General features: G+C 53.7%; 2 protein-coding genes across 3 annotated transcripts; one reads left to right on the top strand and one right to left on the bottom strand.

Annotated features, from left to right (window-relative positions):
- Positions 1–192: 192 nt before the first annotated feature.
- Crlf1 (cytokine receptor like factor 1) lies at positions 193–11,239 on the bottom strand. Of its 2 annotated transcripts, none has more exons than XM_051178084.1 (9): positions 11,004–11,239; positions 5,283–5,564; positions 4,931–5,060; positions 4,640–4,809; positions 3,241–3,398; positions 3,004–3,172; positions 821–1,008; positions 684–731; positions 193–467 (listed from the first exon to the last, which is right to left on the bottom strand). In XM_051178084.1, the coding sequence occupies exons 1-9, from the start codon at positions 11,125–11,127 to the stop codon at positions 447–449; spliced, it is 1,290 nt and encodes a 429-aa protein (XP_051034041.1). In that variant the 5' UTR covers positions 11,128–11,239; the 3' UTR covers positions 193–446. The 2 variants fall into 2 exon arrangements, with proteins under 2 accessions (XP_051034041.1, XP_051034042.1); XM_051178085.1 differs by having other exon boundaries at positions 684–726.
- A 5,410-nt stretch (positions 11,240–16,649) lies between these two features.
- On the top strand, positions 16,650–19,873 carry Tmem59l (transmembrane protein 59 like). Its single transcript, XM_051178083.1, has 8 exons — positions 16,650–16,820; positions 17,621–17,765; positions 17,853–17,950; positions 18,152–18,298; positions 18,748–18,850; positions 19,048–19,159; positions 19,250–19,367; positions 19,487–19,873. Exons 1-8 carry the CDS (start codon positions 16,665–16,667, stop codon positions 19,613–19,615), a joined length of 1,008 nt encoding a protein of 335 aa, XP_051034040.1. The 5' UTR covers positions 16,650–16,664; the 3' UTR covers positions 19,616–19,873.
- The last annotated feature ends 5,708 nt before the right edge of the window (positions 19,874–25,581 follow it).

Genomic DNA, 25,581 nt, shown 5'->3' with positions numbered 1-25,581 from the left:
TCTGTATCTTGGGGTATGGTGGGGGAGGGGAGCATTCCTCAGAGGAACAGGGAGAGCTGGTAGAACACCCCCCCCCCCAAGAGTGTAGGGCAGGTAGGTATTCTAGTGTCCTGGAGAACAGGACTGGTCTAGAGGTGGAGAATGTTCCTATTCCCCAAACCACATAGGCCTCAAACACACTCACCATCAGAAGACCTGAACAGCTCATTTATTTAAAGAGACTCTTGAAGGGAGGACCCTGGGTAACCAAAGTTATTATTCCAATCCTACCCACACTGGGAAACACCCACGCTTCACCATTACACGGACTAAATCTGTGGCTGTGGGAGCTCACTGCTCCTGCCCCAGCCCTTGGTGATGTTTCTCTGGTTCCCCCGAAGTGACAGTTCAGAGGGGCCCTAGTTGGGGCAGGCCTCCAATTCTGCAAGCTGCAGGACGGCCTGTCCTTACAGTTTATCCGGCAGGACCTGAGAGCAGAAAGAGCCCACACTAAGCCTGGATCCCTCTCTGCACCTTGGTGATCGTGTACTACGGTTCTCGGCTTGAGGCTGGTATGCAGTAGGTGCTCATATGCTAAGTATAAGGAAGTGATGAGAAGAGAGCTCCCATTGGAGAACCTGAAGGTGGGAAGGCCTTTTCTAGACTGCCTCAGCCCCAGTCCCCACACACCAGGACCCTCTTACCTCTCGCCGTGCCCCGTCTGCCCGAGGGCAGGATCCCCTCGTCCTGTGCTTGGAAAGAAGAGCGTGATGTCGTGGAGACTGCACACCTGGGTACCTCTCCAGCTTCCGCACCCCCAGGCGAGCCTCCGCTTGGCTACCTGGTTTCGAGTCTTGTGTGACTTCTGCATCCAAGCACGCCACTGGTCGTACAGGCGGAAGCTGAGGTTTGAGCAGTATGCATGCTTCTTCAGCCATCCAAGGAACTGCTTGAGCTCGCGCCGCACCGGGCCCGAGCTGGGCTCGCCGCCCCGCGGCTCGCACACCCCGCCGCCCGGGCCCGGGCGCTCTAAAGAGAGTAGAGCGGCAGTGTCAGAGCGCAGCTGGCAGGGGGCGCACGCGGGCAGAACCACTGCCTCCCACACCAGACTTGCAGCAGCGCAGCAAGGAAGTTGGGTAGGGTGTCAGGTGTGGACCCCTTCTCCACCCAGTGGAGAAGGCACAGCGATGGAGACGGGCTAAGAGGATCAAATCAGTGGGAGGCAAAATCGGGTATTCGGTTGGAAATGACAAAAAGGAAAGGAGAGGAAAACTATGGAAACCATGTGGGGCCAGACCAAGATAAAAACGGGAAGGCAGAGGTCCTGGGCTGTACCCCCAGTCACTGGGAGAGAGGGACCCTCCCCTAAGCATGGTGGCACAAGCTTTCATGCACTTGGTAGGCTGGGACAGGACTGCTGAGAGGTCAAGGCCAGTTTGGGTTACCTGTAACTATCCAGAGAGAAAGAGGGACAAAGACAGACACAGGAAGGGGGATGATAGTGAGATGGCTCAGTTGGTCATTGTGCTTGCTGCCAGCCCTGGTCCCATATGGTGTGAGGAGCCTACTTGAATGTTATCCTTTGACCTTCACACGTGTGCTTTGCTGTGGCACGCAGGCTCACGAAGGCACACACATCATACAAAAGGACATTTTAAAAGTTGTTTAATTATACGAAACTGTTCAAAACAAAAAAGGCCCTGGTAAAGTAGGTGCCAGAAATTGAGGGAGACAGCCCAAGGGGCGGACCCCCAAGATAAGCTTAAGAAAATGATCCGGTGTGACATGGAGTGGGTGGGGCTGGGAGGGCCAGGTGGGAGGACCGCCCCTGGGTCCAACCCCCAGGTTCAGCCATCTTCCAGAAAGCAGGCCAGAGGATAAGGACATCGGCTTCACATCATAAATAAAACTGTGGACTCGTTGACAGTCCCTGGCACGGCCTCGGCCCCCACAGTCCCTGCTTGCCTTCCCCTCTCCAATCCCCCCCCACACACACCCTATCCCTGGCCTCTCTATTCTCCCGAGCGGACACAGCCGCCTCCTGGCTCCCGTGCAAGAATCGCAGGTGCTGGGCACGAGCAAGGGCCAAAGCTCCAAGGCTCTGGCCCCTCCCATTGCATTCTCCCGCCCAGCCCAGAACCTGGAGGGGCCCGGATGGGGGGTGGAGAGCTTGCTGGAGCTGATTCTGACCTTCTTTTCCTCTAGGACTCTCCCCGAGACTCAGTTTCTCCATCATCTCATCATCACTAAACTGAGTGTGTCTATGAGAGTTCAGAGTTTCAGTGTCTTCATGGAAGAAAAAGCATTCTCTCCCTCTTGGGGGAACCGATGGAAAGGGGTGGGGGATGGGAGCCTTCTCTACTGCCTGCAAATACTAAGGGGCCACTAGCTTTGGACAGACAGGGAAACTGAGGACAAACATTTAAGACAATTTCATAGAATGGAACAAAAACAGCATGTTCAAGGCTCAGAAAGTAGAAGTCAACTTCGGGCCCTCCCACCTTATGAAAAGGAATCATGCCTGGTTTCTGAGCATGCAGGAGGCTGAGCAGTCAAGGCTACCCTATATCAAGGGTGAAAGGGATGGCTCCCTCCCCATGTGACAGATACAAGGCACTGTGTTGGACAAAAGGTGCTGTCCTTGCAGGAGGACCATGTAGCAACTGGCTGTAATGTTCTATTTTATATAAAGTACTTTCCTTGAGACTCCAGAATATTTGGGTGAAAACAGCCTGTTTTCAGTTTTGTTACAAGAAATCACATTCTTGTTCACCCCTCACCTACTGACAGGCTAAACAATCTGGAGCCAGAAGTGTGACATAGCTAGTCTCATGACTGTGGTGGTGGTTGCCTGTCATCCAGCACTCTTTCTGAAAGAGGAGACAGGAGGATCAAAAGTTCGAGGTCACCCTTGACTACATAGTGTGTTCAAAGGCAGCCTGGGCCACCTGAAACCCTGTATCAAAAAAAAGACAAGTTGGATTGGGTTCCCGAGGGGCAAGCCCGCCCTGGAGAGGTGCTCACCACTTCGAGGGGTGGAGGCAGCGGTGGGGTGGCTCCACTCGCTCCAGATTCCCGCCTTTTTTGACCCGTAGATCCCGAATGGGTTACAACGCACTTGGACAAAGTATACAGTGCCGGGCTTCAGGCCCGCAAGGCGGCAGGAGGTCTGGTTGCTGACATCATCCACCACCTGCACGGTGAGGGAGGAGTCAGATGCGGGGGGCGGGGTCAGGGGCGGGCCCGGGGCGGGACAGGCACCTTCCAGTCCACGCTGTCCTCCACTCGGTAGCGGATCTGGTACTTGGCTTGGAAGAGGAAGTCCTTGAGGGCAGGTGGTGAAACCCAGCGGACGCTCAGCTGGTCCTCCAGGCCCCCAACACGGCTCACGTGCACATCGGGTGGGGGGTCCGTGGTCACTGGGGGTGGAGCAGTCCTGGTCACTAGAGATGTTTTTTTGTTGTTTTTGAGAAAAGGCCTCACTGTCCTGGCTCCTATATGTATCAGGCTGGCCTCGAACTCACAAAGATCCTTCTGCCTCTACCCCCCCCCCCAATGCTGGAATTAAAGATGTGCAACTGGTTCCAGCCCTGAGGGCTGTGCTTGGTGAGCACTGTCTCAAGACAGATCCTCACAGTGGTGTGATCCAGGCTCCAGGGGCTCCTGGAACCAACACCTGCCTGCATTTGCCAACCCCCACCTGCTGTCTCTCACCCAGGCCTGATAGACCACTGTCATTTGCTATTCCAGAAACTGCCAGCAGCAGTTAATGTAAGCTGATAACAACACCATCACTGTCTCTGAGGGAAGACACATAATCTTGTCCACAGGGCAGCAACCTGTCCAGCTGGAGCTGGAACTTAGCAGCAGAAGGCTCACTAAACAGCACCTGCCATCAATACCCTGCACCTGTAAGGACCTGAGTTGCACTCTGGGTATCAAGTCACTAGCTGACTGCTAAAGCTACTGTCTGTTTTGAGCCAGGGTCTCACTATGTAGCCCAGGCTAACCTCAACAACCGTGACCTTTCTGCAAGGGCCTCCTGAACACCTGGATGACAGGTGTTATCATATTTTACCCCACCCTGCCCACTTCTGTACATTACCAAGAGCCTCAGTGGGGCAGCTCTGCCTGCCACAGGGCACAACCAAAGGTTAGGTGGCACTTCGTGATGCCAAGAAGAGATAAGTGGACTGGGGTGTAGGAACAAGCCAGGAGTGCCCAGGAACCCTTCTGAGGGACCTTGGAGAGAGTATAAACTGGTCTCTCCTGGAGTCCTCAGTGAGCCACTGAAAGGGTTAAATAGCCCAGGCTGTTCTGGGCTGGGAACACCCTAATTAGATTAGGCCCAATTCTGCTCAGGGATCATCCACTTCCTGCCTCCCACCCTCACCCCCCAGCTCCCTCCTCAGCTTCCTGGGGCGCCTCCGACCTGGGCGCCCTCTTCTGGATCCCCCAGGACTCCCTCCTGAACACCTGGGCTGCTGAAAGGGAGGGTAATCAAGCCAGGTGTTTTCTGCAGAGTGGGGGATCTTGCCTGTCTTGGGGAGAAGGTCTTTGCATTGAGTTGTGGACACCCACTGCTCTGCAACTACCATAGCTGGGAGTCAGACCCTTATTGAGTCCAGGGCTGAAAACCAGGTGGACACTGGGGGCTCACCCACGTCCAGGACATCCAGTGTGAGCACGTCAGATCGAGCTGAGCCCAGACGATTGGTGGCTTCCACCCAGATCTCATAGGGAGTGAAGAGGGCCAGGTCTTTGGGGATGTGGCAGGAGTGAGGACCCACAGTGTGGTACTCCTCACATGTGTTGTCCTGACCATACCACCTGTGGAGGCAGGAGAGTCCCTTTTTAGTCCTTAGACCTGATTTCTTCAGCCTCAGGGGTTCAACAGGAGGATATCTGACCAGAGAAGGCACGTATCTGCCTGAAGTCACTGGGCACTGACCTCAGCTTGTACTTGAGGGAGTAGTTGGTGTGTAAGAATGTCTCCCCATGTGCACCTGGTGTCCAGCGACAAGTGAGGTCCTTCATGTTCCGGGACCAGCAGCTGATGTTGAAGGGCTTCTCAGGAGGGACTGTGAGAAAAAGGTGACAGCTTTACAGAAGCAGCTAGGTACACACAGAAGAGTGGAGTCACAGTTGTCCTGAGCTACAGTGCCTGTCCTGGATGTGGCCATGCCTACATGCAACCCAGCCTGCCTATGGCTCTGCCCCACAAGAGAGAACCCATGCTCTACTCTCCAAATTTGTCATTGCTCCCCAAGACATATCTCTGGGTGACCTGGGGCCCCACTTACGGCCAACATAGAGGCAGGAACCAGCCAGAATGCTGCCATCCCGGGCGTGACACACCAGGTTGTCCCCTGACTGCTGCCTGGACCCATTGAGGTTTGCCAGGGCCAGGGCCAGGGTAGAGGTATTAAGTAGGTGGGACAGCTCTGAGGGCAGGCGGCGCCCATTGAGGGTCCAATAGAGACCCTCAGCGGTGACCCCAGATGTATCTCCGTGTATAGAGCAGGTAGCTTGCAGGGAAGAGCCAATGAGAAGAGTGGGGTCCTGGGGGCTGATCACAGCTGTATCTAGGGTCAAAGAAAGACACCTGTCAGGCATGGAATGAACCCACAAGTCCCTCATCCTCCAGCACATCCGTGCATGAATCATGAAGTCTGGAGGAGGTGCTAATAATCACCCATTTTACAGATAAACAGAAGTACTGAGGCCTAAGTGCCCACTGCAGCTAAGGCAATGAAGGCAAGGCCAAAGCCAGCTCTGAGATGCCCACCACAGCCTAGCACCTTCCCAGAGCCAGGCCAATGGTCCATCACTGCAGCTTTTGGAGGTGGAGGCAGGGGAATCAGAAGTCCAAGATAACTCTTGGGAGTACAATGAATTTGTGCTGACTAGAGCTACAGGAGACCCTATCTCAAAATAAACCCATAAATCAATCAGGAGCTAGTGAAATAGTTCAGTGGATAAAGGTGATTGCTGCTAAGCCTTAAGACCTGAGTTTGAACCTAAGACTTATATTGTAGAGGGAAGAGAACCAACTCCCACAAGTTGTTCTCTGACTTTTACATGCTATGACATATATATGTATACACAAGAACAAAATAATTTTGGGATTTTCTTTTCCTGGGAGAGTAAGGAAAACAGGGTCTCACTGTGTATCCTTGACTAGTTTGAACCTGGAATGCCCTATGTAGAGCAGGCTGGCCTCAAACTCACAAACATCTGTCTGCCTCTGCCTCCCAAGTGCCAGAGTTAAAAGTGTGCACTTCCACAGGGTGGTGGTGGCACATGCCTTGCCTTTAATCCCAGCACTTGGAAGGCAGGCGGATCACTGAGTTTGAGGCTAACCTGGTCTGTAGAGCAAGCTCCAGGACAGCTAATTTGAAAAAACCAAATTTAAAAAAAAAAAAAAAAAAAAAAAAAAAAAAAAAGCACTTCCATGACATACCAAAGCATCAAAATACATTAAAAAAAAAAAAAAAAAAAAAAAAAAGTTGGTCATAAATGCCTACTCAGATCTAAGTAAGTCTTTTCTATTAATTTACTACAACTCCCAGTGTGTACCATTATGCATTGTGGAAGTCAGCTGCTGGCGGGCTATATGCTCCTTCCACCTGTGATCCATCCCAGGGATGAACCTCATGGCAGAAGGCATATGCCTTTAACTTCTGACCTACCTCACTAACCCGTAAGATGTTTTTTCTCCTTTTTTCTTTTTCTTTGGGAGACAGGGTCTCGCTATGCACACTAGGCTGTCTTGAAACTCACCATTCTCCTCATCCTCCTGCCTCAGTCTCCAGAGATCTGGGATCACTCAAGCACAGCCTGGCTTACCAACATCCTTCCTCCTCTCCTTAGCCCTCACATATGTGTTACTGCCAAGTGGGCACATCTAGGCAAAAAAGCCCTAACCTAGTACATCTATCAACCCAGTACATATGAAACAAGGTATGGGATCACAAATGTAATGCTAGCCTGTGCCACCTGTGCTATACAGTGAAATCCTGTCATAGGAGGAGGAGAGGAAGAACCTTAAAGGGCAGGCCGAGAGACTGAGCCTTCATTTTCACTCTGTGCCTGGCTCAGGTCCCAGCACACAACGCTGAGGCTGTGCAACCCCAAGCCTCTGTGTTCTGGGCCATGAGAGAAGTTCACATGAGGCCCTTCACAAGGCTGCCACCAGAGCTGGCCCGTCTCCATTCCCAAGTATTCCTACCCAACTCTCCTCTGTATAGTCTTCTTAATCCACACAGGAGGAGAACTCACTCCCAGGGTCACCGGGATGCTCCTTAGGAAGTAACCTCAACCATGCTGTGACCAACCCTGGAATCCCCAGTCTCCCTGCCTGTCTACCTCCCTTAGGGGCACCCACAACTGTTCTACTCATAGGCTGGGACCTCAGGGGGAAAAGCAAGGGAACACATTCCAAGCCCCTGAGAGTCAGTTTCCTTGCCTGGCCTATGGCCATCCTGGTAACAGTCACACAGGATGGCTGGAGATATGTGTGGAGTTTCATAGGGAACCTCCCTGAGGCTAGTAAGACAAGCTGCCCCTGGGTTCAAGTCAGATTGTCTGAAAACTCAATTCACTTCTCTGAGACCTCTTCTTCACTCAAGCTGAGAAAACTCAAGTTTCATTCATTCATTCAAAGTCTATAGTATGTCAGGAACTGAGGTCACCATGGGAATAAAGGCACAACAAAGGCCAGGTGTTGGTGGCACATGTCTTTAATTCCAACACTCGGGAGGCACAAACAGGTGGATCTCTGTGAGTTTGAGGCCAGCCTGATCTACACATCGAGTTTCAGGGCAGCCAGGGTGATTATGCAGAGAAACCCTGTCTTGAAAAACAAAACAAACAAAAACAAGACACAACCAAATGGTTGTCCTTGCTGGATGTGGTGGCCACACCAACACTAGAGAGGCAGAGGCAAGCAGATCTCTGAGTTCAAGATCAGCCTGGTCTACAGAGCAAGTTCTGGGACAGCAAGAGCTACACAGAGAGACCCTGTCTTGAAACCCCCCCCCAAATAATAATAAAGTCACAGAAACAGAAGAGAGGGAAGGAAGGAGGAAAAGAGTGAGTTGGGGCTGTAGCCTTATGTGCTTGACATCTTGGGACCAGAGTTAAGCAAGAGGCAATGGTGGGTGAGTCAGTAGCCACAGTTGGCATGTGCAAAGGCCCTGGGGCAGAAGCAAAGGAAAGGGTTATGAAAGGCTGCAGGGTTCTCAACATTTAGGAAGGAAAATTGACTCCCAAGTTGGGCAGTGGGCATGAGACTTGCGTTTTTTAAAAAGATTCCGCCAAGTACTTGGGAGGATGGGCTGTACGACTACTACCCCCTCCCACCCCACCCTCAAGTTCCCAGTTAGGTAAACTGCAGCCCTGGATGGTCCTTCATGCCCCAGATGGGTGAGGTGGCTCTGATATGGTTCTGGGCCCGGCTCTGCACTATTTCTTGGGCAAACTTGGCCTTGGGGGAAAGCGGGTCTTGCTGGAGCCTGCGTTCGCAGTTGCATTTGAGGCTTGGCCCAGGGCTCGGGGAGGTCTCCATGTCCGTGCGAAGGAGCTGGTGGAGCAGGCCAGAGCGGAGGAGGCGGGGAGGGGGGGGGAGAGCAGGGGCCGCTCCGGAGGTCCCAGGCAGCCAGCCGCCCGCTAATTCAGAATTCTTTCGGCATGAACTGGGGCGTGCCAGCGTCTCTACCCTGGCCCACCCACCGCTTCCTGCCTGGGCGCCCCCCTCATCATGGGTGGGAGGCACTGCCCAGACCCCGGAACCCACTGTCTGCACTCCTGGGCGATGCTCACACCCCTCTATTCCTCCCTGGCCTTCCTCTGGTCAGGAAGGGGACTCTCTGGGGGGTCCTGGCGAAGGGGGGTACTGCCCTTTTACCACACCCGCCTGGCTTGAATTCGCCAGCAGCTGCAGCTGCCCTTCGGGGCTGGGGGGAGGTAGGGTTGAGCAAGGCCAAGCCAGCCTGGACAGGACAGCCCAAGCTTTCTCCTCAGGGCAACCGGGTGCAGCCCCCTCCCAAAACAGTACTCAGTACACCTGGCACCCTCTCTCCTGATCCCAGGACTGTCTCCAGGGTGGGAACCGGTGGAGCACAGGCCTTGCACCCTGGAGCACCAAGGCAAGAGGACTCCAGCCTCCTTCTCAGCTTCCACGAACAATGGGCCAAGGAGACTGGGGACTAGGGCGCACACATGTCAAGCTTGGCAGAGAAGCAGCTGACAGCAGCCCCCTAATCCTGGAGAGGGAGACACCCTCCTTTTCCCTTCCCTCTTCCCCTCACAAAGCTGGGGCCTAAACAAGCTACTTTCCCCCTTCCCCAATGCGGGATTGCTGTTGTTATTAAAAAGAACACCATGTGTTTTAAAAGGAAAAAGTGTGAGATTCCCTGAAAGGCCAGCGAGAAAGTGGCCTCCATCCCAGCAATCCCCCAGGGGTCTTCATCTCCTGTCCCGCTGGTACCTGCACACTTTTACGACCCGCAGGCCGGCTGGTCAGGTGTTAAGGCATACCACACCGTAACTACAAACAGATTGCAGAGGTGTGAGAATCTCTTATTTTAATTTCTCTACCCCTTAAAGGAAAAACCACACGCGCCACCCCCACCCCGCCACCTTCGCCTGTTGCTCTGTAGCCAGCCCGGAAACAAAGCTTAGCGCTATTGGTGGCATTCAAAGACTACCCACGGCCTGGTAGAGGTACCAGCTCCCTAGAAAGGTCCCAGGTTGTCACCTCATCACCTGCCCAGACGCCCTGGGCAAGCTGGAGTGTGGGTCCGTTTCCCGGGGAGGGGTTGTCCACAGCCAAACAGCACAGGCTACTAGACGCAAAGCAGCAGCGCAGCGTAGTGCCCCAGAGGAGTGGCCTGAGTCCTCGGTTGGGGTATAGAGAGTAAGAAAGTCCTCCAGCGCATTCAGCCAAATGCGTGCCCGGGTATTGCCTCAAACTGTGGAATGAATGTGGGCCCACGAGTGCGTGCTTGCGTGCGTGCGTGCGTGCGTGTGTGTGTGTGTGTGTGTGTCGAGGTTGGAATGCAAGCGCCGCGATGGTGTGCGAATACGCATCTGGGCTGCAGCGCGCGTCGGAGGGCAGGGTGACGGGACACAAGCCAGTGGGGCTCTTTTGTGTGTCTTTGGGTGTGTCCCAGAGAGGGTCTGGATGTGGAGACCGTATCCTGGCGGGGGTGTGTGCGTTGGGTGACGGGGCCCAAGGCCAGGAGTTCCTCCAGGGACAGTGGGGTTCTCTCGGCAGCTGATCCCCACTGAATGCCCCTTACACAATGACTTCTGGGCCCGCGGTGCCCGGACACGCTGGCTCTCGCTGATTTTCACTGAGATTTTGGTAGCTGGAGGCTTTCAACCCAGCGCAGCCTGAATGAGACTGGTTGTGAGCTCCACCGATGGAGGGGACTTCGAGGATCCCAAAGCGTGGGGTCCGCTGCAGGGGGGGGAGGGGGCGGCGCCGACCCCGCGGAGAGGCACGTCTCGGGGGACCCCCACTGCGGGCCGCACGCCAGGCGGTCAGAACAGGGGGGCCGATACCGCCCCACCCTCGCCGCGGGGCTCATCACTTCATGGGGGAGGGGACCCTACTCCGTGCCAGCACCCAACCCAATGCACCCAAGTTTGCATCCCCAGCCCGGAAGGCTTCCCTTCCGCTCTGTGATCCCAGACGCAGACGTGAGCGCCCCGAGGCGTCCCAGAACCCTGAAGAGGGTTCCCGGACAACACGATGTCCTTCAAAAGGAGCCTGGCCGGACGGCCTCCTAAAGGCGATCCAGGTAAGAAGGCCTCGGGCACATTACCGGTTATCCCTGAGCCGCTGGGTGGTGGCACCGTGCGCCCCGCAGGTGAAGGCGCCCCGAGGGCTGCCTTCCTTTGTTCCCGGGCCGTCCAGGTGGCGCTCGCGCCCCCTCTTCTCTCCCCCTCAGCTGCCCCCTGGGGCACCCGATCCTGGGCTCCCTGGGGAGGTGGGTAGCAAGGCACACTATACTCACGGGCTCCTGATCCTCCCCGAGGCACCCCGAGGACACAGAGTAACAGTGGCGACCACAGCGAGGACAGCGGCCTCGGTGGCCGCCGCGCGGATTGGGCGGCGGGGCCCGGGCGACCGGCGGGCATGGGGGTGGCGTGCAGCGGGCGGTGACTGCAAAGCAGAAATGGGGCGGAGGCGACTGTGCGGGGTGCAGATTGAAGTTTAGGGCTGCCCGCACGTCGCTGGGCGCGTACTGCAAAGGCCGGAGCAAGTCTGAGCAGCCGAAATTGACAAGGCGCTAATGCGCCGCTCGCCCCGCCCGGCCCCGCCCCCGGCCCGGCCCCTGGGGGGGGATCGCGGGCCCCGCACCGGCCTTCCCACCGCCCGCGGGCACCGCGCGCCCCACCCGGTCGGCCTCCTCCAGCCACCACCCCTGAGCACCCCATCTTCACGCGCGAAGACCCCCACTCCTTCCCCACCCGCCCATGGGACTTCCCTCTCCGGTCCCGCCGGTTCCAGGCTTCCCACCGCGTCATCTGGGACCCTATGCCCCTAACTCCTGCATCAGTGCCTAACTAGCAGTCCTTATGCCTTTTCATGGTCTCCAATCTACCCCAATCCTTCCTACCCTCCTTCCCCGCCCCACCCCTCTTACAGGGACACATACCCTCTAGGGTTCATCTCCCCCCCACACACAACACACACACCGAGCAGTCTCTGAACCCGTCCCTCTTCCTTCCACACAGGCTTTGAAAGTTGCCTCCGAGTCCCACGTCCTGGGCGCGCGGGTCCTATGGGTCCCACCCTAAGTCTTCATCCGTCTTCCATCTTCGGTGCGCAGCCTCGGCCCGCACAGGAAAAAAAATAAAAGACAAGTCCCTAGCTTCCCGTCCCACCTCGCCTGTCCTCTGCGCGTGCTGGGTTTGGGTGTGTCAGGTGGCTTGTGCAGGGAACCCCTATGCGTGGGCACAAGGTAGAGGTGTGTCCCTTGGGGAACGGGGACCGAACCCCGCATTCCTAATTCCAGAAGGGCATCGGTGCTGAGGAGTTTTCCCTAGACTTCACATCCCCCCACGGAAAAATCATCTCAGCGGCCCGCGGGTGGGGTGCGCCACGCGGTGAGTAATCGCTGCAACAACGGCCGCCGCCCGCCAATTTCAGGTAAGCCGGGCAGCCGCAAGCGATGCATAGTTTTCTCCGACTGAGCGCCCAGTTCTTTCTCTGGGTTATTTTTGTTGGCCACTGTTTGGGGTTTAGGAACCCCTCCGTGGCCAACCAGCCCTGGCATCTCATCTTCATCTCTTCTTCTACACCCTATCCGGATGCCCATGAAGAGAAGGGAGGAACCTGACCTGTAAGGTCTCTGTGGTGAAGTGGCGCTTGAAATCGAGTTCCCTGGTGGGTAACAGCCCCCAACTACAGCTCCCCGAAAGTAAAGGGGACTCTGCCCATCTAGCGGTTTCTTTGGAGGCATAACTCCTTCCTGAAAGGTCCTCCAAACAGCCTCAAATGAAAAAGAGGGAAATACAAACTACAGAAGCCACTGCCACTTTTCTGGGGGCAGCCAGGCCTCTTGTACCTCAGTTGTTCTTTTGTAGTGGATAATTTGGGGACAACTATGGGAAGAAGCAAATACGGAAGAAATTCCAAAACTAACTTAAACTCTGATGAGCATAGTAGGTTGACTGCATGTCCTTTCTGAGAAATGTGGCCAAGTGGCCTAGAGTGTTTTGTGGAGGTAGCGAGTCTTGGCCACATTTCCAGGATCATGGCCGCCCCTCCTCCACAGCGCCTGCCCCACTCCAGTTCCCCTGGGTAGGTAGGGAGGCGGGAACCTCGGCTTCAGGGAGGCTTTGGGAGCAAATAACTTTATTTTTCCTGAATGCTCCTCCCCTGGTCCCGGGTGGAATGGGCTAGCTCCCCCCCCCCCCACCGTGTGCCCAAGTGCTGCAGGCAGCGACCTGGGACTTGAGTGACTGAGCGCTTTTCCCTCAGCAATCCTGTTGGTTCTGGTTCCAAAACACACCCCCTTTTGAGATTCTGAGCCCCCTCCCCATTCCTGGTCCAGGCCTTTCATCCTCCCTGGGATGCTGAGAGAGCCTCCCTCCTGTCTTTGTTTTAACTATAGGCAGAGGGGCCTCTGAGAGGATCGAGACCCAGTTCTACCCTGCCTCATCATCTTCACCAGCTGCTCTTCTCCAGTCTCCTATCTGTTTGGGCTAAGGCCTGGCTCTTTGTGATCTTGGGAAGACTTCTGGAAAGCCTTCCATTGTGACTGTCTTGACTCCCTACTTGACTGTCTTTGCAGCATAGGCCATCAAAATGCGTGCTCTGTAGTCACATATTTGAGTCCTGAATACCTGAAGGCCCCCAGACACCATGCTGGGCCCAGTGAGAGCTAGGAAACTTCGAATAAATAGAAAAATGTTTTTAAAGTCATAAAAGAATCCTGACTCTCCAAGTAGCCAGAAAAGAGCCTCAGCAAAAGAGCCTCAGAGTAGGCCAAGCACACTTGCTTTGCTATGACCCAAGCTGTCACACATCCCGCTCTGATCTTTCACCTAAGACCTCTGGATGACCTTACCTTTTGGGCCAAGGGAGTACCTGCTCCCTGTCCTCAAGCTCCCATGGAATTAACTCTTTCCTTCCCAGTGCAGCCCTCTGCTTAGAAAAGGAAGGTAGACCTGGTGTACCTTCTGACAAATATTGACCTAAGTCATTGAAGGTGGCTGGGAATGTAAGAAGCAGTGGCTGGAAGGGCTCTTTATTAGTTCTGAACTCTTCACCCAGGGGTCTCCTGTAGAAAAGCAAGGCAGGTTTCAATCAGGTTGATTCCTCCAGCCTTGGATTCCCAGATGAAAACCACTCAAGGCAACACGATCAGTGGAAACCAAAGCCTGTCTGACTCCTCAGTCAGGGCAGAGCTAGGGCCTTTCCTCCAGGATCACCTCACCCTCCAGCCTGTACCTGGCTGTGCTCTGAGTAATGGGGTAGTGAACATCTGATTCCCTGGTTTGGGGTCTGTGGATACCCCAGGCTTTTTCCCTCCATCCTGGTCCTCAGCCTAGACACTGGGGATACCACACCTCAATTTTATTGTGTGTGCTACAACTTAAGTACTAGAGATTGATATGAGGAGTTCCTAGCCTGGGTTTATGAGCTCTGGGGCCACCAAGCTAGGGTCCTTGTCCCTCTACATCCTCGTGAGGCTGGTGCTGTGCCCCAGAATGGTTAGCGGTCTGGGGGAGCATCGCACCCCCTCCCATAGCTTCCCCCGTGTCAGCAAGCCGCGGCGCCACCCAGCCTTACCCGGCCTGGGGGTGGGGGTCAGTAGGGTCGTGCTGAGGGCGGTTAGGGACAAAGGGCGCTTGTCTGCGGCCCGCCCTGACCCGGGTAGCTGCTTCCCGGACGCCGGGAGTACGCTGATTCACGCGGACAGCGCCCCCCCCCGCCCCCGGCCTCGCCGCCCCGGGGGGTAGGAAGTGGGGGGATGCGGGGCGGCGGCGAGTCAACTTTCCCTCTTAAGCCCCGAAGGAATGTCGGCGGATTTCCTGAAATCCGACCCTGGCCGCCCGCCGGCCGCCCGCCCCTCACCTGGACCAGCTCCCCCGGGAACCACAGGAGGGGCAACCGGTCTCACCTGGGGGGCCGGGGTTAAGTCCTCTTCCGTTTCCCCCCAGCGGCCTCGAATGGAAGGGGGGGGCCTGGAAGCAACAACTACTTTCATCCCTGGGGCGCACGCTCCAAACTGCGACCTAATCTTGATGCCTCAGTTTCTACATTTATAAAAAGTACGGGATGTTGTTTTGCACATTTATCGATGCCCCCCCCAAGTCTTATGCAGACCAAATCAGCCTCAAATTTTTGGTCATCCTCGTGCAGCTTCTCTCTTGCGTTCTGTCACCGAGGCCCATCCCCTGTACCATGCAAAGTTCTAATGACCTAATTTGGAAGGGAGACAACCCCACCCTATAGGGTTTCTGCAAGGAAAAAAGAATTGTAGCAAGAAAATCGTTGTTGAAAGGAGTGTTTGCTTGAAATGACTGAAGGACCATAATTGCGGAAGGGTTAAGTGCCCAGGACTCTACAAATGACAAGCGTGAACTTGAATTTCGGCTCTGCCCAAACGTCCGTATGCCAGGTTTCCCACCTGTATTGTACATAGGGAAAACAGGCTTTGTGTTTAGTCTATTGAGCTAGGGTCTCACTCTGTGGACCAGACTGACTTAGGACTCACTTTGTAGGTCAGATTGGCCTTGACCTCGCAGCGATCCTCCTGCCTCAGCCTTTCTGCGTGCTGGGATGATAAGCATGCACCACGGCATACAGTTTGGGGAGTTAGTTGGACTCCCAGCGCGCAGAGACTGCCCGGGGTGCGCTGGTGGGAGGGAGGCCCAGCCCGGGAGGGGCGGGGGAGAGGCCGCGCCGGGATCCAGATGTTCAAGTCCGCCAGGCACAGCCGCGCCTGATTAAGCCACGTGGGGGCCGGCCGGGGCCGCCGAGATGAAAGCAAGAGGCCGGCGAGGACCGGAGCGCGCCAGCCCCTCCTCCCGGCCGGAACCTGCGGCTCCCTGTGACCCGACGACTCTACGAGCCTCCTGGTCTGCTGGGGCGGAGCCACCAGGCTCGCGGGCCGCTGGCACCTGTACCAAAGAGGCCAGTGGGGCTTAGAGTCCCAGACTTGGCTCCTGGAGAAAGGAAGCTCGGGAGACCTCCGAATCCAAGACAGAAGCCAGTGTCCCTGTTTGCCTCAGTTTCCATCAGACTGAAGAGTGAACGGCCCAGAGGCGTTTGCTCATTAGGGTGGTGGGGATCTCCGAGTCCCAGGGAGACACTAGTTTCCCTCAAGTCTGTTTCTGTGCTGGAATGGAAGGAGGCCGCCCTAGTGTTGAGCCCTGAAGGCCACCGAGGACTTCCTGGAGGAGGCAGCTGCCCGGAAGGTATCTCCCTAAGAGTCTTAATGTCTCAGAAGCAGGCAGACAGTGTCTCGTTGTCTGCTGGGTTCCGAGCCTCCTGTGTTTCAAATCCACTCTGGCTCCAGCCCTAAGGTCCTCCTGTCTTCGTCCCCCCCTCCCAGCCCCCGAGCGCCTCCCTTCTCCTTCCCACTTCCTTTCCCTCCATTTGAAGTCTTTGTCTTACTCCTCCTAGTCCTCAACGACTTCATGGTCCCCCTCCTCCCTCACTGTCTTTCTTTGCTCCTTCCATCTTCACCTCTCCCCTCCCCCATCTTTCAGTCCCGTCCCCTTCTCATTCTGCCTCCTCCCCCATTTTCCTTTTACTTCCTCCCATCTTTCTAGGCCTTCAACCTCTTCATCCTTCTGGTCTCCCCCCCTCTTCCCTTCACCTTCTTCTTGATTAATCTACTCCCCCTTCCCCATTTAATCCCTTGATTAAGGATCCTGTCAGCCCCCTGGCCTGGTTGTTTTTGGCCTCCATCCCTGGGGTTGCCTGAGTGTCACCCTGTCTGGCCAGGCCCTCCTTGGTATCCCTGTTCGACAGGTCAAAGTCCAGGCAGAGACGCCAGATCATGAGCATCAAGGTGTTCCAGGCTAGGGTGAGGATTCACCTGCCCGCCCCGCTCGCCGCAGCCCCCCCTTTCCCAGGCTGCCTCGCTCAGTGACGTCAACACCGAGTCCCGCATCCCGTCACCCGCACTCGGGGCCCGCGCTGCGCACGCTCCGCCATGGCTGTGGTAGCATTGCCGCTCCTGTTGCTGCTGTTGTTGGCGTCGCCGGCTGCCCCAGCGCCAGCGCGCGACCCCTTCGCCCCGCAGCTCGGGAACACGCAAAGGTGCCAGCAGCGGTGTCGCCAGCGCCATCCAGGCCCGCCACCCGTTCAGGTAAGAGACCGTGCGCCCGGGGAACTCGGTCCCTGGAAACGGGGAGTGGCTTGAGTGGCGGACCCTCGGGTGGGGGAGGGGATGCGAGTCCTTGGTGTGCTGGAGGCTGGGGTCCCTGGAAGGGGGAGAGGTCTGGATGGGGAAACCTCCGGTGTGGGAGAGGTTCTTGCAAGAAGACACCTCAGATGGTGGGTCCTTAAGTAGGGGAGGGGTGCGAGAACCTTGAATAGGAGCCAGATAGTCCCTAGAAGTGGTGAGGAGCTTAGATGCAGGCTCTTTGGGATGGGGAGGAGCTGGGGTGCCTGCAATGAAGGTGGCTTGAAGGGGGAGGGGTATCTCAGAACTGTTTTTCCAAGGAGAGCCGAATTGCCACCTCGGATGAACACTGTGTTTGTGTAGGGGTGACATGCCAAGGGGAGGCTGAGACCTGCTTCTAGGAAGCTGTGGTGCTCATCCCTCCACTAGTGTACAAGGATTAATGTGTGTCCCGTCCCCATCACCCCCTTCTCTCCTTTCCACACCTTTGAGTCAGTTCTGCTCCAATCTGTCCCCAAAAGTACAATTCTAGGCATCTATCTGAGAAGCCCTCCCTCTCAGCCTCTACCCTGAAGACCTCTGGGGTCCACTCCTACCAGGGCCTTCACAATCCAGTCTGCTTAGAAAGCCAGTTTCTGTTTCTCAGAGTCATCCTCCTTCACATGCCTACCTAACCCTCACAACCTCACTTCAGCCTGGATTTTTAGGAGACTCCAGCCTACTTCCCTAAGGCTCTTTGCCTGAGTCCCTATCTCCCTTCCCAGCCTGAGCCAGAGGGCCCCTCAGATTCCTTTAATAACAAGGTGGTCCTCATCAGTGCTTGTGAGCGCGGCTGTCGCCTTTTCTCCATCTGCCGGTTTGTGGCCAGAAGCTCTAGGACCAATGCCACAGAGACAGAATGCGAAGCAGGTAAGTCCTCAAAGGCTGGGTGCACCTGGGGCTGTGGCAGAGGTACCCTGGGAAGTCTCCCCAGAGACTCCATCTTTTGGCCCACAGCCTGCACTGAGGCTTACGTGAAGGCTACAGAGCAACGGGCCTGCAGCGAGGGATGCTGGGGCCAGAGCCCTGAACCTGAGACCCAACTGGAGCAGAAGGTAAAACTGACATCTCAAAAGCAGACAAGACTGTGTAGCTTCTTCCCCTTGAGGGCCTCAGAATGCCCAGCTAACTCACCGGAGGGCAGGGGTCTCTGCTGGACACTAAACTTGTACATCCCAAACTATTAGTCTAATTCCACTTGGCAGTTGCCCAACATGCGTCTGTTGATATTTCTGTCTTGGGTCTCCCCTTCCCAGAAAACGGCACAGCCCAGTGGGTCTCTGTCCCTGCTGGAATTATTTTCTACACTCTGCAGCGACCTCATGAGTTCCGCCCAGGGCTTTGTGTCCTCCACCTGGACATACTCCCTTCAGACAGACAACCGGAAGGTGGTGGTGTTCCAGGTAAGACAGTTGTGACAGGGTGACTGTCCACTAGTCACCTCCTGGCATGTGAAAATCCTGGTGACACCTAGGAACTCTGTTCTTACCATACTGTTCATGTAGGTCCTATCGACAGAATCCTGGTTGTCAGTGTGGGCAGCTAGCACCTGTACTAATGAGCCATCTTACCTGCCCTCCATTTGGGGTTTCACCTGAATAGGGGTTTATTCTGGTTCCTACTGGTTGGGTCACAAGGCCATCTTAGTTTCTGTTTCCTTGGCCTGGCTATCTTCCTATTCCTGGAGGTTGTCAAAGAGCTTAAGGCCCATGGGGCTGTGTTCTCCTGCTTGACCCCCTAGGAGATGTGGGGCTACCTAGACACCTGAATAAGGAACTCCAGCCCAGTTGGGTCTGAGAGGCACCTGCTGGGACTCAGGTTATCTTTCTGTAACATCTCATTCCCTGCTCAGACCCAACCTGTGGTAGAGAGCTTTGCACTCCAAGGCAGCCGCCTACATCAAGTGGAGATGACCTGGAGGGGGTCCCACCCCGAGGCCCTGGAGGTGCACATGGGTAAGATTGCAAAAGTTTCATGACCAGTCTCTTGGGCTCCACAGTCTCCCAAGATTCCTAGTCAACCTCCAGGTTCTATAGTTCATCTTTCAGGATCCCTTGCAACTCCACTCTAGCCCTATACATCCTCTTGCCCAAGTCCTGGCCTCCCTTTTCCACTCCTTACCAGGTGAGTTGAGTGCCCTCTCACCTTCTAGACCCCCTAGGCCTTTTGGACAAAGGGAGAGCTAAGACCCGAGCGAAGACCAGCAAAGTCAGCGTGGAGTCTGAGGACCAACAAGAGAATGACCTGCTCAGCTGCATGTCCCGGTGGGTGCCTGTTGGTGAGGCAGGGGTGGTCTGGGTGTGGCTGTGCCTGTGTGAGGTCAGACAGCTGAGCAGTGCCTACCTTTGGGACAGGCGCTCTGGGTTACCTCGGTGGGTCTTGTTCTGCTGTCTCTTCCTATCCATCCTGGTTATGCTGTGGCTGAGTTGCTGTACCCTGGTCACCACACCTGGCCAGCACCTCAAGTTCCAGGTGAGCAGTACCTGGGGACTTGGGACTTGGTTGTGGGGCAGGAAGCCTAGGGCTGCCTGCTGGGGAATCCTGCTTGCCTTGGTAAGCCAGACAAGGGACTTTTGCCCTGATTCCTACAGCCACTGACTGTGGAGCAACATAAGGGTCTCCTGGTGGAGTCAGACTGGCCTTTGTACCCTCCCACGCCAACTGTCTATGAGGACAGCCCCCCGCCCTACAAGTTGAAGCTAGATTTGACAACGCTGTAATCTTCAGCCTGTTTCTAAGTGCAAGGGGTCCCTCCACATTTGTTCACTCTGCACCCGGAAGTCCAAGGTTAGGGTGGGGACCAGACTTGGCCTCACTCTCCCCCACCCTCCTTCCCTCTCTTGCCAGCATACCCTTCAGTTCCCTTGAGACAGGGGACCTGACTGGCTGGGGAGGGTGGGATTTGGCCTCTCTGCCCCTACCACCTTGCTTTCTTTGGGGCTGGCTTTTTGGCTTTTCTCACATGCTCTGGCTATGAACTTGGTCTGTGTTGCCTTTCTTTTTCTTTCTCTGTGTCCTCACTTGGGGGCTGAGGTCTCAGGGGTTCCCATCTGCTAAAGCTCTTTTCCCTTTATCTCTGGAGACCCAGCCCCGCAAAAGGGAATGGTGGGAACTCCCTTCTGGGAAATAAGGATGAGTAAACCTTTAAATAAAGTGAATGAAAGATAGGATGTTGAGCCTGCTTCAATCTGTGTCTGCCCTAGGGAATTGGGTTGAGCAGAGAGATGGGAGAAACTTCCACCTCAGCCATGTTCCAGCCCTTCATTAGGGGATCCTAGGCAGGGCTCTACACCAGCCACACCCCCAGCCCCTTACTGGGGAATTCTAGGCTATCAGTCTTACAAACATTGAGTCATAACCCCTGCTATATTATATTGCTTTTTTTTTTTTTTGTTATTGTTTGTGTTTTAGTTATGTAGTTCAAGCTGGCTTAGAACTGTCAATATTCCCTCCTCATTCTGAGTGCTGAGGTAACTGGGCTGTGCTGTTGTATCCTCTCTCAATGACTTTGAGTGTATCTTCAGCAGCATGAACTATGCACAGGTTGGAGGGGGCCTCACTGGCAAGAGTACTCTATTGACAATCAAAACACCTAGTCATTCCCTAGCACTGGGAAACAATGATTTTTCCTTTCTTCCAAAGTGGCTACTCTAACCAGTTAGCTCAGTTCTAGTCCTCCGGCTTCTCTGACCAAAGGGACCTCTGGGTACCTTTTCCATCCTTCATCCTCATGCTTGTCCCTTCACCTCTTCAGCTTGCTTGGTTTCCATAACACCTTCAGAGCCTCTTTCCCTTACATTCTGGTCCCCTCCAGCTTTTCTCCAGTCCTATCTAGTAAAGAACAAGTTTGATTAGACATGAATGTCTCCTGTATTCTCTTGTCACACAGCACTCCCAAAACCAACTGTATCAGCAAGGTTCCCATGATATGATTTGGGATTATCTCCAGTCAACCCTATGGAGAAGAGGCATCTACCCTGGCTCACTGTAATCTAGCCAGAAGATCACAGGTCTCTCTTTCTGTTGCCCAGGCTGGCTTGAAACTCTTGATACTCCCACCTCCACCTCCCAAGTACTGGGATGACAGGTATGGGTTGCCATGCCTGGTTTGTGAAGTGCTAGGGATAGAATCCTGGGCTTCACATGCATGCAGAACAGATGACCTACTAACAGCACTGGCCCCAGCCCCTTGATCCAATTTGAATCTTATGTTACTTTGAGTCTCTCCTCAGCCATTTCTGACTGCTGCCACCCTGTCCTCAGTATGATAGCTCAGATCAGGGGATTTGCAATACCTCACGAACCCTTGGGACATCTTGGGACTCGAGGCTGCCAGCTGGTTACTAGCCACTGGTTTCTACCAGGAGAGAATGCTATTAGAGCACAGCTGACATTCAGCCTTGTTGCAGCCCTTGAAGCCTCTGTTTCCTCAGTTGTCCCCAAGGTTCTATTTTTTGTCACCTGGTGTGGCATGCAGACCAGGTGGTAGTAGGTTCCTGGCTGGCTCATGGCAAACTGCAGGAACACCCATATATGTCCAGGTAGCAGGGGGTTGCCATGGGAACCAGCATCCTACTTCCCTAGCAACAGAGCAGCCTGGGGGTGACTCTGTTGTCAGGGCTAGGTAGGAAGGGAGCCAGGCTTTGCTGTTCGGCCAACACAACATGGACACCCTGGACACTGAGGGAAGGATAGGTACTCATGGCTTCCTGGAGGGAACAGAGGGCAAAGGTCAGATGCCCATACTAAAGCTACCTCTTGGTCCTCACAAGGGCTATTCCTTATGCCTTGAAGGCTGTTCCCTATGCACTCCTGACAAGTTCTTTGGTCTAAAAGAATCTCCCAAGCCTTTCAACTTTGGCCTGAAACCTGTGTCAAAATGTCTCAACTACAGTTTTTATCATGTTGACAATTAAGCTGCTGCTTAATTGCTTGTTCACTTCTGTGATGATTGGTTTAACAAATGGTCCCTCTGCCAGATGCGACGTGCTGAGTGTCTCCGTCACAGCTGTGTCCCACACACTGAGGAAGCCATTCACAATACATCTTTGTCAACACTCTTTGCTCCGCCTTGTCCCACTGAGCCACTGTGGCCCCATGACTTTTCCTTGAGCTCTTTCTGGCACTTGTTAGGACCGTCTACATCACATCCACCTGGAATGTATTGGAACATTCTGAACTTTTTCTACAATGTAATAAAAATATTCCAATGTTCTGGAACATTTTAGAATATCTTGTCTTCTGCTCTTACTAGCAGGAATGGCATTGTGTCTTTAGGCTATCCTTGACCCAGCTAAAGGACCTGCTTCCTTGGTGTAGCTCTTAACTATCTGGAATGGCCTTTGTTACTGACCACTATGCATGCCATGGGTATTCTGCAATATAATACATTTCACAAATATTCTGGAACTCGGGCAGAGTTTTGTGAGTGTATTTAAATTCTCAACAGTAGCTGTAGCCCCTGTCTTAAAAACAAACAAGTGGACATCTCCTGAGGAATGATACTCAAGCTCAAGGTTGACCCCTGTCATCCAAATACATGGACATGCATGAACATTCCCCATGAACACACACAATAAATGAAAAGGTAAGACAATACAAAATGGATGAACTTGCTTTCCCCTTTTCTTGCAGTGTTGAAATGGCTTTGGGCATGTCAGGTCAAGGCTCCTCATAAAACTACCCAGCAACAGAATCTTTTCCTGTGACAGAACTTGTATCCTCTGTAGTCATGGTCAGGACCCAGCAAAGGAGTTTTTGTAAATAGTTTTCCCATGTCACCCAGAACATTCCAAGGGTCTTTGTAGTTCAACCCTACCAGCTCACCCAGGCAACCCCTTCCCTGGCCTGTCTCCATGGATCAGCAAGGTCTGTTTCTGTGTCACAGGAATAGACACACCGCCTGTACTCAAATTCTATGGCATTTGACTGTTTCACTCTGTGGAGGTCTGAATGGGTGAAGAGGGGCTGTGATCCTTTCTTTTTCCTTGTTACATTGCTGTCCCCTGAGCTCTTCCTGACACCAAACTATGCCCTTCTACCTCATGTCTCCCTGGAACATTGTGGACTCTCCTACAATGCTCTGGAATGTCATCATGTCAAGTGCTGTTGTGTGATTAGGAGCCTCCAGTACACCTGTTGATGATGGTCTTGAGAGGTTTTCATTTTGTGGCGGTTCATTTGTGTTTGTATCTTTTGGTAACAAAAAACCCTGAGGGCTTGGGAAGATTTCTCAATGGACAAAGGCACTTGCCACCAAGACAGAATCTGACTGACCCCTGGAACCTAGATAGATGGTAGAAGAGGAGAACTGACTTTCATATATTCTCTGTGGCAGGCACTCACATATGTGTGCACACGTGCAAATCAATAAAATAATAACCAGCAGCAAATTTCTTAATGAGTGGAGTGTTGGCCTTGTTCCAATTCCCATTAATAGTTCAGAATGTGGCTTCACTTACAAGTGTTTTTTGTTTTATGTTTGTATTTGTTTTTTGTCCCGTGTAATTATGGTCAGATTCAGATAATGTCAAAGTGGACCAGGGTGGGGCATACACCCAAAACTGGACTTTTTTGTATCTATCCATCCATCCATCCATCTACCTTCTTTTATTATTATTTTTTTTTTGAGAAAAAGTTTCTCTGTGTGGCTTTGTAGACCAGGCTGTATATCTATATTCTATCTCTATGTTGAAGAGTGAGGGCACAAGCCACAGTGTGTGTGTGTGTGTGTGTGTGTGTGTGTGTGTGTGTTTGTGTGTAGGACAGAGGACAATTTGCAAGAATCCTCTCCTGTTCATGTGTGTTCCAAAGATCAAACTCAGGTTGCTGGGCTTGGGAGCAGGCACCTGCATCTGCTGCACCATCTGCCTGTCCATTCACTCTTTTTATCTTTCTTGGAAAGAAGCTGCATAAACCAGGCTGGCCTTGCAGTAGCACTTCTCCCCCAGTCTCCAGAATTCTGTGATGATAGGTGTGTGCCACCACAAGCCACCTAAAGCATCTTGTAAAATGAACAAACAAAAAGATGAAGGGGTAGAGATTTCAATAGCTTAGTGCTCTTGCAGAGGATCTAAGTTCAGTTCTCGGCACTCACATGGCAGCTCACACCCATCTGTGACCTTTCCATGTGATCCTGAAGCCACTGAGGCATTTTGAGCCTACTGTCCTGAGAGTGGGTGACACACAGGCGGGGTCCCCAGGCATGCTTTGCTTCTCTCTAGGCTGGGGCTGTGTATCTGACATGGATTGAATCTGGATGAGTGTGAAGTGTGCACACATATGGACAACATTGATTGGGGCAGCATGTATAGAGGGCATGCAAGCTATGGGCCTCTCTGCCAGTGGGGTTGAGCTTGCATACAGCACATTTGGGGCCAGAGTTTTTAAAGCAGCCCTTGTGTGGACAAAAGTTCATCCCCAGAGCATGGAGGACTACAGAGATTGGTACTGTTCACAAGGCAATAGCTGGTGTTTGAACCATAGGTAGCTCAGGCTGATCTTGTTTGCCCTATAGGTATGTTGACCCTGAACTCCTGATCTTAATTCCTCAGCCTCTAAGTGTTGTCTGTGGTGGCAGGAGTGAGCCCCACATTTGCTAGTGTTTACTTTTACGTGAAGGAGCTGCTCTTCCTAGCTGACTGGCTGGAACTCGCTGTATTGGCAAGGCTGCCTCTGCCTACTTGGGGTTTCACAATAGGTCACCAGCTCAGAAGCCTAAAGAATAAACAGGTGAAAGGCTCGAGGGTCCTGGTAGTTACACCCTTTCAGGGCAGAGTCTGGCTCATAGTGATTGCAGTGTCATAAAATCTCCTTTTCAAGAGGCTTTGTACTCCACAGAATCCTAAACAGGAATGGAAGGGAGAGAAGAAGGAAGACAGCCATGTGTGACACATGCACTCAGCAGGAGAGTTCAGGTGCAGCCCAGCCTGGGACACACATTTCTTTTTTAATCTTTATATTATGTGTTTTGCCATGGGTGTCAGATCTCCTGGAACTGAAATTATAGACAGTTGTGAGCAGCCATGTGGATGCTGGGAATTGAACCCAGGACCTCTGGAAGAGCAGACAGTGCTCGTAACCACTGAGCCATCTCTCCAGCCCCTGGGAGACACAGTCTTAACAAAAAAAAAAAAAAAAAAAAAAAAAAAAAAAATTGCTGAGGCATGAGAGTCTAGAATTCTTGAGGCAGGAGGCAGAGGGTATGGAGGCCGCCATGCGTCTTTGGTGTATGAGCAGCAGATACAGGAGAAGAAAGGGTGTTTTGAGAGTTGGGACCTGAGAGCAGAGGTTCTGAATATGCTATATAATCAGAGAGCTGGAGCACAGGATGGGAAGTCACAGAGATGGGGTCGGGCTGGGAATGGTTCTGTAAACTCAGGAACTTTGGTACCCTCTCTCACCAGGTGTGCAATCCTCAGCTACACCCACATCTGTGTATTGCCTGCCCACACTTTACTCGCCTCGCCCTTCACGACTAGACCCATCTTAGGCTAGGGTACGTCCCTAATACCAAGGCCCCTCCCAAATCCCGCCCCTGTTTGCAATCTCCAGACCCTTTCCCCTCATTATGATTAACCATGCACACTGCAACCCGACCAGGTCTCCACCCCACGCCCAGGCCCAGCCTTTCCATCGACCCCGCCTTTCTCCTGTGCCAGACACACCCCTTCAGCAGTGTCAGCTC

The sequence above is a fragment of the Phodopus roborovskii genome, unplaced genomic scaffold, assembly GCF_943737965.1.
Source record: "Phodopus roborovskii unplaced genomic scaffold, PHOROB, whole genome shotgun sequence".
Classification (NCBI taxonomy): Eukaryota; Metazoa; Chordata; class Mammalia; order Rodentia; family Cricetidae; genus Phodopus; species Phodopus roborovskii.
Note: the sequence above shows the minus strand (reverse complement) of the source record. Positions and strands in the feature narration are given on the sequence as shown.